General features: G+C 45.2%; 1 protein-coding gene across 3 annotated transcripts in view; it reads left to right on the top strand.

Moving 5' to 3' along the window:
• The window catches only part of CCBE1 (collagen and calcium binding EGF domains 1), a 96118-nt gene that overhangs the window by 63143 nt on the left and 20320 nt on the right, over positions 1-12655 (top strand). For all 3 annotated transcript variants that reach the window (XM_084504613.1, XM_084504615.1, XM_084504614.1), the window contains one exon: positions 8261-8313. In XM_084504613.1, coding sequence (XP_084360739.1) covers positions 8261-8313 — 53 coding nt within the window. The remainder of the gene's footprint in view (positions 1-8260; positions 8314-12655) is intronic.

Genomic DNA, 12655 nt, shown 5'->3' with positions numbered 1-12655 from the left:
CCTGGGTTATATCTGTATTTGTCTGTGGGTACAGGCGGATGGTGTGTCTATAGGGAGAGCAGACTTCAGTCAAATCCTGAACCTACCAAAATCAGAAAGAGGCTTGCAGTGACAAATGTCATCCAGAATTGATTAAGTTTCTGCCACAAGAGATTGTCTACAAATGTTCTTCATAAAAGTGATGTTATAGCCCACCCTCAGAGTTGAGCACATGCCTAAGCATCACCCTGAATCTTGGTCTATGAGCCCATTCCCCACCTGGTTCATGTTTGTGGCAAAGCTGCCAGGGATTTCTGCAGAATCAGGATGAGGCCCTTCAGCAGCAGCTCACCCCTGAGAGAACATAGACCTGGTTACTAGCTTGTCTCCAGAGGTTGGTTGGGATTTATGTCCTGTTTGGAGACCTAGCTTTAGAAATCTTCCTCCTTGCATAGTTTCTACGATGAGCTTTTCTGTGTGTGCGTGTGTAGAAGGCGCTTGCCTTCCATTGTTTATCAAAAGGAGTTTATTAGGCATTGCTTATGCAGCGTTTTCATGATCCCGTTGATGAAAGATGCTATATAAACGAGGCTGGGTTGGACGGCACGCAGCCAGGCTGAGCGCCTGCCAGCAATTTATTGCTGTTTGACTCCAGTGACAGAGCAAGAGCCCAGCAGCCAGCCAGCACAGCTCCTGCGGCACGGCACTGGCTCTGCCTTCCTTTCTGAAGGAAATTATCTCTCTCTGTCTATCTCATGTGGATATTTGGTCAAGGAATTGGAGCTACAGAATGAAGAGCCATGGAAGCTTAAAAATCTGAGGGGCAGGACAGATGTGCTGCGATGCATCCTGTACTCTGGCTCACCTTTGTGCAGATCCATCACTGAGCGTGTGCCGTCAGTGGGGCACACTATTTATGGACCTGGAAGGAAATTTGGCCAACAGTCCTCTGGTTGAAAGTCAGAGGTGATAAAAAAAATAAATAAATAAATAAATAAAAGCAAAAAAGCTTTATATCTCAAGGCAATGAGTTATTGTAAAACACAGACCCAATTTTAAATCATTTTAATCAAGGTGTAGAAAACTATGTGTTTTTATAAATTCAAACATATTAATGATGATATACATTGTACTTGTCCAGATCATTAGATTATGCAGCAAATGCAAATAGTGCCATCTTTTTATAAAATTATTTTTTTTTCTTCCCATCAAATTGCACACCTGTCAAACATTAATTTGGTTCTGTAAAATCTATGCCAGCTTCACCTGAGAAACCAAACAAAATCATTTTCTTGGTAGAATGCCAGAAAATAAAAGAAATTTTTAAGAAAAGGAGAAGCAAGACAAAGCTGACAGCATGTATATAAAGCTGAGTCTAAGCAGATGAGAAACGTCAAAAGTCTTTTATTTAATCATTCTGCTATTTTTGACATGCTGCGTAGTGATAAACCATATGAACATTCCCTTGCATTAGGGAACAAAAAAAAAAAAAAAAAGAGAAATAAAAATCCAAGACAGAAGAGAAGAAATCACTACGTGATTTTGAGGATGATGTTCACATGCATTTAAAATATCCACCAAGTGGCTTTTTCAGCAGCTGTAGGGTAATTGCTCGTTGTCAGCGGTGCTGTCTGGTCCGTGCTGTGCGTTGTTCAGTGCTTAGGTCAGGGGTTTGTGGCACAGAGGTGATGGTTGAGCAACACTCGACAGTGTCAGTCCATGGCCCGGGGCACAGCATTACGGCTTCCACCAAAATTTGAAGCCTTGGTCCTGTGGTTTGAAGTGGAATCCCCAATACAACCTTTTTCTTTCATTATACATTGGAAGGAAGGATTGCAGGAGACATCTCTGCAAGTCTGTGTTCTGCCCAGAAGAGCCCCAAATGCTTGGTTTATGTTGTTCCTTCCCTCTGTGGTGAGCAGAAGCTCACGAGCAATGTTCTTCTTGTGGGGCTGCCTGCAGAGTTTTTGTACCCCCCTCCCTTTCCCCTGCATCCCCAAAGTCCTAAAATAGCCTGAATATGGTGATCTCTGGGGACTGCTGATCTGCTGACACCATGGGGATGTGTTTAGAGAAGTGGTCTGCCAGCCCAGACCTTGTATGGACACCTCCTGGCACCAAATTTACTTAGACAAAAGCACCAACCCCAGCATGATGCTCCATGATGGGGTGATGGAGGCCCAGGGGCTGCCACAAGGACATAGGATGGACCTTTTTGGTGGTTAAACTCCCCAAAGCTGTGATGTTTTGCTTTTTGTGCAGTCTCAGGTTTCATGCAGCCTCTTCAAGCTCCACTGATCCCAACCCCAGTTGTGCAGGGTTTCTTTCACCTCTTCAGGTCTTTTCTTCTCCTTGACAGAGGAACGTGCTCCATGTGTTCACACACAGCATGCTCTGCAAGGGCTGCAAATCACCCTATCACCATAAAACTTCCCATGACCATCAAAAAGATGAGATGAAACAGGACTTAGAGCAGCTGGGAGAGGAGTCTGTTAGCAACACATTACAACAAGGAGTAGGCAAAGAGCATGTCTGAGAGCATCCAAGAGCATCGGCCAGAGCCTCCCTGGGCAAGACCTGGCATGGTTCCCCAGAGCAGTTCAGTGTGTGCCAGAGAAAGATCTGGTCCCTGGCTCCTGCTCACAGCAGAGGAGCTCAGGAATTATGAATCTTATCAAAGACTTCCCAAAAGCAGTAACTGGAATAGGACTTCATTTCTGGTATCTGTCTTAATAACAAGAGCTGAGGGAAAAAAAAAAAAAAAAAAGAAAAAAAAAAAAGAAAAAAAAAGCTAGATAGCAAGACTGTGGGGTTGTTTTTTCTTTCTTTCCTTCTTTCTTTCTTTTTTTTTTTTCCTTTTCCTTTTTAAGAAAAATAAAACAGTAATATGTGAGTAAAGTTATTTGACCGAGGAAGCTGATGAGAAACGTGATTTAGTCTCAGGCAATTACTGAAAATCTGACCTTTAGAAAAAACAAGTGGCTGCAGTGATTTTCTGTCAGAGCTCTGAGCTCCAGCATTGCTGGTGCAGGTGGATCTCTGGCTGTTGGGTTAGATCCTGCTTTATTCAGTTGGTTAAGAGAACTAAAGCAGTGCACATACACCTACTGTGGTCCTAGGTGCAGCTGCACCTCGTAGGCAATGCAAAACCTGCACTGTACCCTGTGTTATTCACTCACAGCTGGGACAGTGACTGGAAGGGCTAGAGCTGGCCTTGACCCTTGTGTCACACCCAGGGTGAACATAAATCATCTCTTTACAAAACCGTGAAACGGGACTAAGTCTGGAAATCATGGCAAAGTGTATGCTGAGCGAGCGTCTGCAGCGAGGCCATCCTCACTTACTCAAGATTTCGGTATGCATCCCACGGAAAGGCAAACAAAAATAAAGCGTGTTGCTTCAGTTTTACACCATCTTGCAATAAATCTGCTCTCTGTGTGTAAATTACGACAAAACAGCGTGTAACTACTGAGCTACTACTGTCTAAATGCAACTGCACTGCAGATGGGCTTTGTCTGTGCGCGTTTTGGCAGATAGACCTGGCCTGCATATGAATTTCACATAGAATACAAAAAAAAAAAAAAAAAGTAAAAAAAAAAAAAAAAAAGAAAGATTTTTTTTAAGGTACCTTCTTGGCTTGCTTGCATAGCTGACTATTTTTGGAGGTTAATTGCTGTATTTTCTATTTGCATTTTGGCTGCACGGTGTATTTCTGAAAGTCAGGATGATCAAAGAGGAACACCATGCAGACACAACAAGGAGCCACTCCGACAAAGTCTGCCGTTGTGCAATTAAATGCGGCTGAGCCACAGACTTTGCTGACTCAGGACTTCAAGATACGGCCCCAGTTCTTCTGAGTTCACGTTATAAACTTGTGTCCGTAAAAGTCTTGTTATTTTTTTCTAGCTTTTCCCAATAGGAAATTGGATTTTTGATTAAATATGTTTGTCAGGAGAAGTGTTGGCTTTTCATGAGTTGTCCTGTCTTTGTAACTGCCAGCACTAAATGGAAATATTGTCAGACAATGAATGATGTTCTCAGGGTTCTGACAGTTGGATGCTGAATATATTCTGGATTCACTTTTCTAATGAAATATCAAACCCTCTCCTGGCACTTGCTTCTCATGGTGCACACTTTTTCTCTTTTGGTTTGTGTTTTTGACACAGTTCTGCAATATGAGATGAAGATAGGAGAGGTTTTTTGCAATGACAGCTTGACTGTATTATCATTATTTTCTCATAAGAGTTAAGCAGCTCTTATGGCCCCTAAGCTGCGACTCTTCTGACATGGGTAGGTCAGAAATATCATGTCAGACAGAATGGATTTGACCTGCCTGACCACCTACTGAGCTGCTGCATCTTCCAGGGAAGACATCTCACTGTGCCTCTGCCCAAATTGCTTTTTTCTGGGTGGAGCTGCCCCAAAGGCTCCATGTCGTAAGGAAAAAGCAAGGATAATATTTTATTGTAGTAATTCACTTTCTGTCTCGGCATAGGGATTTCTGTGTCTACTTTGCTCCTAGGAGACAAATATTTCCTAGAGCGGACTCTCCTGTTTCTGCTTTTGACATCTGTAGCAAGAGACTCCTTGACTTATTATGTTCATTTGAAGCCAGTATAAAGCATTGGGTTTTCTCTTCCCTGCCCTTCCCTTCACATCTCCCCTTCCCATTTTTTCAGTCATTACATGGCCATCATGTATCTTTTACAACATGATCATTGTGGTAAAGTTCAGGAGTTGTCCTTTCTGCTGAAATTAACAAAAACCTGTATAACACATCATAAAGCTCCGTTCATCACCTGCCAGGTCGCTGCCACATTAGTGCTGGCAGATACAGGTTAATTCTCACTTTAATTCACTACCCTGCTATTATTTGCATTTCCAAGGCACTCCAGCTGTTGCAGGACCCAGAGACCCCCCCCTGTCTATCTCCCACAGCCAAACTTTCCCAGCTCAGAGCCACCGGTGTCCTGGCTCAGACCCGGAGCTGGGCTGGGGGTGGCGGCAGCCGTACACCAGGTGGGAACAATTATGGGAAGGAGTCCCAGCCCGCGCTGCTGATAGCTCCCAGATAAGCTAACTTAATAAAGTTGTGGCTTAATGAAGCCGCATTCTTTGCATCTTGCCTTTCGTCCTGCCTGTCTGGGGCGATGCTATCGAGCAGCTACCCGGGGCTGGGGGGGCCGTGCTGGAGCATCACTGTGTGCTGGGCACAGGGAGGGGGGACATGCAGAAAGGTCAGCTCCCCTCCCAGCCTGCAAGGCAACAGCCCACAAAAGCCTGCCATGGGGTTGTTTATTGGTATCACATGCTTGACCCTAAATCAAAAGTTGCTGGGCTGCTCTCCTCTTTCTAGCAGCTGAAGCACCCTCTTAAAAGCTGTAACAGATACATCTGCCAAAAGCTTCTTCTTTTGGAAACCAGACCCAATGTTAATGAATTGACTTAATTTCCCCACGGATCCAGATTTTAGAGGCTGAGCTTCTTGCCCAGCTGCCTATTTGTTGGTGTTTGCTGCATGCTCACACGTATAGCTGTGCAGCAACTGTTGAGCTGAAAGTTATTCAGTAGCTAAAATTATCAGTAGGGACCCCCTCCCCCCTTCCTCTCATTATATATAACGAGATCGCTGCTGTGCAACGTTGATTAGACATGTCAACCTGCAGCTGGACGTCTGAAAATGAGTATTGCTATTAAAATGCCTTTGCTAATGATCAGCTCGTGTGTCCATCATTTTGACAGATTTCTCCTCAGGAATGTGGAAAGCATGCAAGAGTCCCAGGGTTGCAAAGTAATGTTCGGGGAAACCAGTATTGGCATATTGTATTTCCTGTGCATTAACCCCAAAGTAACAGTTCCCCTGGAAAAATCATGCTGATGGCTGAAGCTTGCTGGTGAGTGTGGACCACACTAAAAGAGATCCACAACCCTGAGGTGGGAACCAAGTCTCACAGGGAATTGGTTTCTGGAGTGTGAGTCTGAGGGCAGGGCATCTGTCATCTGTACCACTTCTTTTAGTGTGATTTAAGGCTTTCATCACTTGGAGAAATCTTCAGGTAGTTGGAGAAAATATGTCTAAATCTTCTTGCCAGTTAATCATGGAAAAATTGAACAAAATTGAAAGGGAGGCTCAAGACAAGGAAATAATTTTTCAAGGACATCTCATTCCCTATGTAACTCATGCCCACAAGATGCCATTAAGGCTACTGATTTTGGAAAGGGATTGGACATTTGCTAGGACAGCACGATTTTTCGTTGGCTTGCCTAGAGTGAGCCCCTGTTTAAGTCTGCACTTCGGGGAGCCACGGCAATATTTTATGGCCATAGCTCAGTGTGCGGCAGGCTCCTGGGCTCTGCTGCTTTCCCAAAATCACCTGCCATCTCTCAGGTGCCTGGGGACTGATTGCATGGGGACTTTCCTCCTGCCACAGGGTACAAGGAGCCATGTGCCCACTCTTTCAGTGTGTGTTGTAGTCAGACAAGGTGTAGCAGGGAGGTTTGAATGGGGCAAGCTGTCTGGCTACCAAAATAAAGCAGAAAGATGTAGAACCTTAATTTAGCCACAAGAAAACCAACCCAAAAGCTGGGTGATTCGAGAGGAGAGGGGTGGCTCTGTAAGGCACCTAAGGGTGAGCCCTTCCCCAGGAGCAGGCTGTGTGCTCTGAGCTTTGCCTGTGCTGCCCAAGCTGCTTCAGGGATTTTCAAGGGGGCTAAGCCTTTAAATTGTATGGGAATTCCCAGGGAGAAGGAAAGAAACTGGAAATCGGGTGGAAGAAGGAAAGAAATGGTGAAAACTGCTGTTCCCCTCTCCTTTGGATAGTTCTGGCTGGCACAGCCCCACAGCCCAGCATCTCACGGTAGGGATGCCCTCCTCTCCTCTCCCATCTTTCCTCTCAGGCTGGGCTGTGTCTCCCCCCAGAAAGCAGCTACGAGCAAGCCGTTATCAGCCTCCCCTCTTCTGCAGACAGGAGGAGATGAATGTGCACTTGGAAAGCCTTCGGCGTGGCTTGCAGTGTATGAACAGCCTCCCCGATGCACCTTTGAACCCATTCCTCCTGCATTTGTTTGTCTTGCAGATAAAACTTCACAGCAGTGTTTGGAGAAAAGTCTAATGAGGGACCACTGTTTGCATAACAAAGCGAGGCTTCCTCTTCAGATGTTCAACCTTCATTAGGCATAATTTATATTCCAGCTAATCTTTGGAAGTGGATAAAATATGGAGCCAAAGTTTGTTTTTACATAGTTTGGAGTAATGCATTGTTTGTTTTAAGTGGTCAGTTGCAACTGACAGTTGATTTATGTTCAGCATAATGATGATTTGTGATGGCTGCAGATTGTCGCAGGGAGTGTTGTGTCATTGACTGCCATGGCTTTAGCACTCTTCTACGTCAGTTATTGAGTTAAAAGATAAGGCTGAATGGGTGGTTTCTCAGTATTGCAGATATTTCAGCACAAATCACACAAAACAGTGAATTTGTAAAAAACGTGTTTGTATTTTTTTCCTCCAAAACTCACGTTAACTTGAGCCCCTGCAGTGGTTAGCTCTCAGGGTGATAGGGGACACTGCAGCCTTGCTGCAGTGTGCTGCCTAGAAAGCAAACAGGCTGATATGTCTGAATACCTACAGGTCATTACAGGCCAGTGTGTAAGAAGTGAATTAATTTCTCAGCACTTCAACTTTGTTCATAACACAGGCACATAAAAAAAGTCTGGTCCTATTGAATCTTCACTACGGTTTTTGAATATTCACTTATACTTCACCTGTACAAGATACCCTCTTTCACTCCAAATGAAATACCCAATATATTTCACTTATCACCTTCCAGGTTTATTAAAAATGAGAAATGACTGATAACATTTATCTTGTGTGAACTCCTAGCTGAGGCTTTCCCCTTTCTGCAAGTTTACATTGCAATGACGGATGTTTGAAAACACCCTTCAGCATATCATGAAAATTATGATCTGGCTTGTGTATGAAGACAGGGCCAAGGTACACTGCACCCTTTCAACACATGGAAACAGGGTTTTCAAATGTCTGTGGTCCTCTGTCTGGTTCCCTGAGCAGAGTTGCAGAGCTATCAGATGGCTCATTAATTGAGTGGTGGCTTCCCATGTTATGTTCTTTAATGCTGAGACACCTCCAACTGCAAAGCTTGGGATCCTGAGCTGGTTTTGTTCATCTCATCTATAACAGTAGTCTATCCTTGACTGTTTTTAAAGGCAGCACCAGCCTTTAAAGAACACATTTATTTATTTATTTATTTATTTTATTGTTTTTCAGGAAAAAATGCTGTAAGGGTTATAAGTTTGTTCTTGGACAGTGCATCCCTGAAGGTATGTGATTTCACTGTTCTTACCCTTTGCATCCCCGTGCATTTGTCTTTCCCTGTCTGCCCTGTTCTCTGCACTGCTGGTTTGGAAGAGCATCCTGATAAAACCACAGGCTGGGCTGTACCTCGTGTATCAGTGGGGGGACTGCTTCCAAGAAATGGTTGGGAAAATAAAAAGAATCAGCGTCTTCCAAAAGTTTCGCTTAGCATGCCAAGCCTTGATCCTCCCCTGAGTACATGTGGCCGCACAGATCTTGTAACATGACCTGGTGCAAGCACAGGGCTACATGCTGCTCTTGGCTGTGCGCACAGCGGCTGTCCATGCATCCAGAAGCACACACTCCCTGGCTACCCCATGGTCTGGCACAGCTGATTTTTGGCTTGGAAGCGCACAGGGTGACTAGGTGGGTCAGTCCTGCCTTTGGTTACCTGTTTCCTGAAGATGCCAGCAAGGGGAGAGCATTGCCATAGGGCATCTCTCTTCCAGCTCCTCTCCTGGTCGTGGGCACAGCCTTCTTGTCAGCAGGGGCACAGGGAGGCCAGCAATTACTTGGGGTAGTTCATGCCATGGTGAAAAGGAAATGTTCCCCTCCTGACAGACTGCCCAGAGGCTTTGCAACTACAATAGCAGGGTTCCAATGCTCAGAGTCACTGATAGCATCTCTCTTTTAGGAAAAAGGCTGAGGTCTGCCTGCCTTAACCGTGGTGGAGACCTCTGTTTGGTCTGCCCAGCCAACCGCTCCGTGTGAGTCGTCACTCCTAGCGCTTTGCCCAATTTGGATGAAATTGATTCTGAAGTTATGTGGGCGGAGGAACTGTCAGGCAGAACAAATGGTCAGGGACAACAAGCCAATAAACCTTGTTTCCTCCAGAAAGCAGGTTAAGAAAATGGTTTGTGGTAACACATCCTTCTTCTATTTGATGACATATGGAAAACCTCGTGTTGACTTGAGAGTCTTGTCAGTTTGAGACGGTGATGTTTTGGAAAGAAAAGTGACAAATTAACATGCTTGGGAGAGTCTGATGTTTTTTGGGTTGCAATCTCCAGCCAACAGGGATCATAACCCAATCTCCAATCCTGCTGTTGTTTCTTTTTTTACTTTGTTCTTTTACTTTTGGCTGGGAACACTTGCAGACTGGTTGCAAAAAAAATAATAATAACAATAATAATAATCTCAAAATAGAAACCATACATTTGCTGCTTCCATAAGGAAGAGCTCACAGTGCCAACCTAGGCCCTGGGGAGCTGGATAGGGCATCACTAGTGCTCACAAGGATGTCCTTGGCCCACACTTTTTCAGTGAATTTTGTCTTGGTGTGTGCAATGAGAGACGATGGCTCCAGTACAAGATGGACACTTGGAGGAGATGGTTGTGCTGGTCTGAACAAGGCTGTTCATGCGTAGGAGGCAGAAGCCCTGAATCTTTTCAGGGTGGAAGGAAGCCAGGTCTCTACAGCCTGGCCTCCAGCTTTCCTATCGATTGTAATGTTTTTATATGCTGGTTCTTCACTAAAGATAATGGATACAGCAGGAGAAGTAATAGGAGGAAAAATAAAGTGAGAGCCACGGCAATAAATTACTGTACACTTCTAATTTTCATCTCTCGAGGTTTTAGGTGATTATGAAAGCAGCTTTTACTGTGTACCCACTGACTTCACTTAATCCTGCCTAATAACTACATCTCAGTAACACGAGTGTTTCTGCCATTAATTGGATTTCTCTGCTGGCAGTGGCTTCCCTCCCTTTATATCTCCACCTCCCTTTTTCAGCTCAATCTATATTTTGCCTTGAACTTCACAGGCCACGGCAGTTGTAATAACATCTGAGGCAGTCTGGGCCTTCGGTGTAGGGACTAGAAACATGATTCAGTGAAGCACTCGTTTCGTTTACTCTGCTACAATACATCACTTGGCTCTTCACACATTGTTTTGGCATAATCTTGACAGAGGAGCTGTATGAAATGCATATCTCGACACAGGCACATAAATGCATTGCAGATGTGAGTTTATTAGAGCACATCTGCACCTTTTAATCCAGTGCTGGCAAGTCAAAGCCTGGAGGAATGATCCCAGCCTTGTCTTCTCTGCGGTTCAGTGGTGGCTGCCGGGAGGAGGTTTGGGCGAGGGCTAGAGGAGGTTTGGGCGAGGGCTAGAGGAGAGGGCCCACTGATCTCCTCTTCAGGCAACTGTTATCTGAACAGACTCTTTTCCCAAAGGTTGTGTCTTTTTCCATGTCCATCTTTGGTCCCCGTCCTTTTACTTCTTGTCTGCCTTTGAAGAGCAGCAGTGATCAGTGCAGTCCAGTGAGCCCAAGTCCACACCCCCAGGTCCCGCATTTCATTTGCTCAGGACTCAGCATCTCTCTTTGGGTTTCTGTTGCAAGAGCAGGGAACAACGATCCTCAGGAAACACTGAGGGGATTTTGCCTCTTGTGTCTGATTTCTGCTCTGCTTGACCAGCAAAGCTGACAGCCCCAGCCAGCTCTTGTCTTGTAGTGTCCCCCAGATTAAAGCAGAGCAATAGTCTGAAGCAGCTTCCTTTGGTGTGTGGCTTCCCATCACTGGTTTGTTCATTGATTTTTTTGGCTGTGGATTAATTCACAGCAAACTACCCTATGGCAGGCAAATGCTAATCAGACCTGCTCTTTCCTCACTAATGCTGTTTCAGAAACTTCCTTGGTGCAATCTTCCACGTTGCATTGCCATTCCTGAATTTACGGAAGCATACATAGGGACATTTTTTACTCTGCTACAGTTTTTCATGTTATCTTAAAGCCTGAAACAGCCTGATCCTCATCATGTGGCTTTGATTCATCCTCAAACCACATTTCTTAGACTGGGCTGGCAGAAACTGGGCTTGGACATGGGAGGGAGCCTGCACCCTGTTTCAGCAGAGCACACAGAAGTGCTGCAGCACAGCTGAGAGCTGCAGCACCTTGTGCCCAATTTTGCCCTAGCAGTGAGGACTGTCCCCAAGAGTGTCACACTACCTGGAACCAAAGTCCTGGGGACACACAGCTCAGTGACATGAGACCTGCCACAGCCGCTGTGTGGTTTGGGTTAATGTGTGCAAACAAGTGGCAGGGAGTTTTGGGAGCATTTCTAGCTCCTGTGCCCTTCCCTAGCCTTGTATGAGCACAAACGAAGCAAATGTCTTGATGGAAGTCTGCTAAGGTGGATGCAAAAACCATACGTAAAGAGTATTTACGTGGAAAATGGTGAAAGAGAGAAGATTAAAAAGAAATGGTGTTGTTTAGTCTAGAGAAAAGAAGGCTGAGGGAAGATGATAACAGTTTTTAAGTATGTGAAAACTTGCTCCAAGGGGGAAAGTAAATGCTTCTTCATGGCCAAGGAGAGAAGGATAAATGGCTTTAAGGGGAATTTGGAACAGACACTGGCAAAAAAGCCCTCTTTCTATCAGTGAGGCTACTTCATCTCTGGAATAGACAGCATGGAGGTGGGACACTTCCACCCCTGAGGGCTTTCTATGCAGGTTGCTTGGATGTCGTAGGACAGGTTTACATGCTTTGGGTGGAAGGTGGTTCCTTCCAGCTTTCCCTTTTTTTCTGATTTTGTTAGTGCACATCTATTCATGGAAACCCAGTGAGGATGGAGTTAATTTTGCCTCCACTCTGAACAGGCCAAATTTTGACACAGGCCAAATCCAGCATCTGTGTAGGCAACTGTCTATGAAGCAGACATGTTCAGCTCAGTGAGGGCACTGAGCAAAGTCTGCTGCACTGGCCCATTCTTTTTAATCAACCTATTTTATGTCAGTGGAAAATTAAAATTGAAACCACACCCAGGTGAAAACACACCATGAATCCTTTATATCTGTGTCCAATTACTAGTGCCAAATGTAAGAGGAGTTTGCAGCCCCAGCACTACCAAAAAAGCCCCAACTAGCCCCCAGGTTGGTCATATTTGAAAGCAATGGTTGTATTTTTATGCCAAGCTTGGGCAAGGTTCTGCACTATTCCACCCTGGCTGCTGGCACTGTGGTCCCACTGCCATCCCCACCGCAGCACCGCAGACGTGGCAGAACTTGAAGCCAGCACCGTTGTGGAGTACAACAGAAAGAAAGGATGCCTGTTACTCAGAAAGTATCAAGCACCAGGGGGGAAATGCCTGGCACTGGTACAATAACATTTTTTGGTCAAGCGGGCTCTGATGTGACACAGGGGTCCTGGCACCACAGCAGCCTGTTAAGCCCTGTGCACGTTTCTGTGCCCTGGCACACTGTCACTTTTGCCCCCAGTGCTCCACGTGTGTTCTAGATCCTCCATACAGCAAATGTGGTTTCACTTGCTTTTCCATCTATTAGTTCATTGTAATTGTTCGGAAAAA

Source organism: Aythya ferina (assembly GCF_964211825.1).
Source record: "Aythya ferina genome assembly, chromosome: Z".
Lineage (NCBI taxonomy): Eukaryota > Metazoa > Chordata > Aves > Anseriformes > Anatidae > Aythya > Aythya ferina.
The sequence above is the reverse complement of the archived record's forward strand: the minus strand, read 5'-3'. Positions and strand labels throughout refer to the sequence as shown.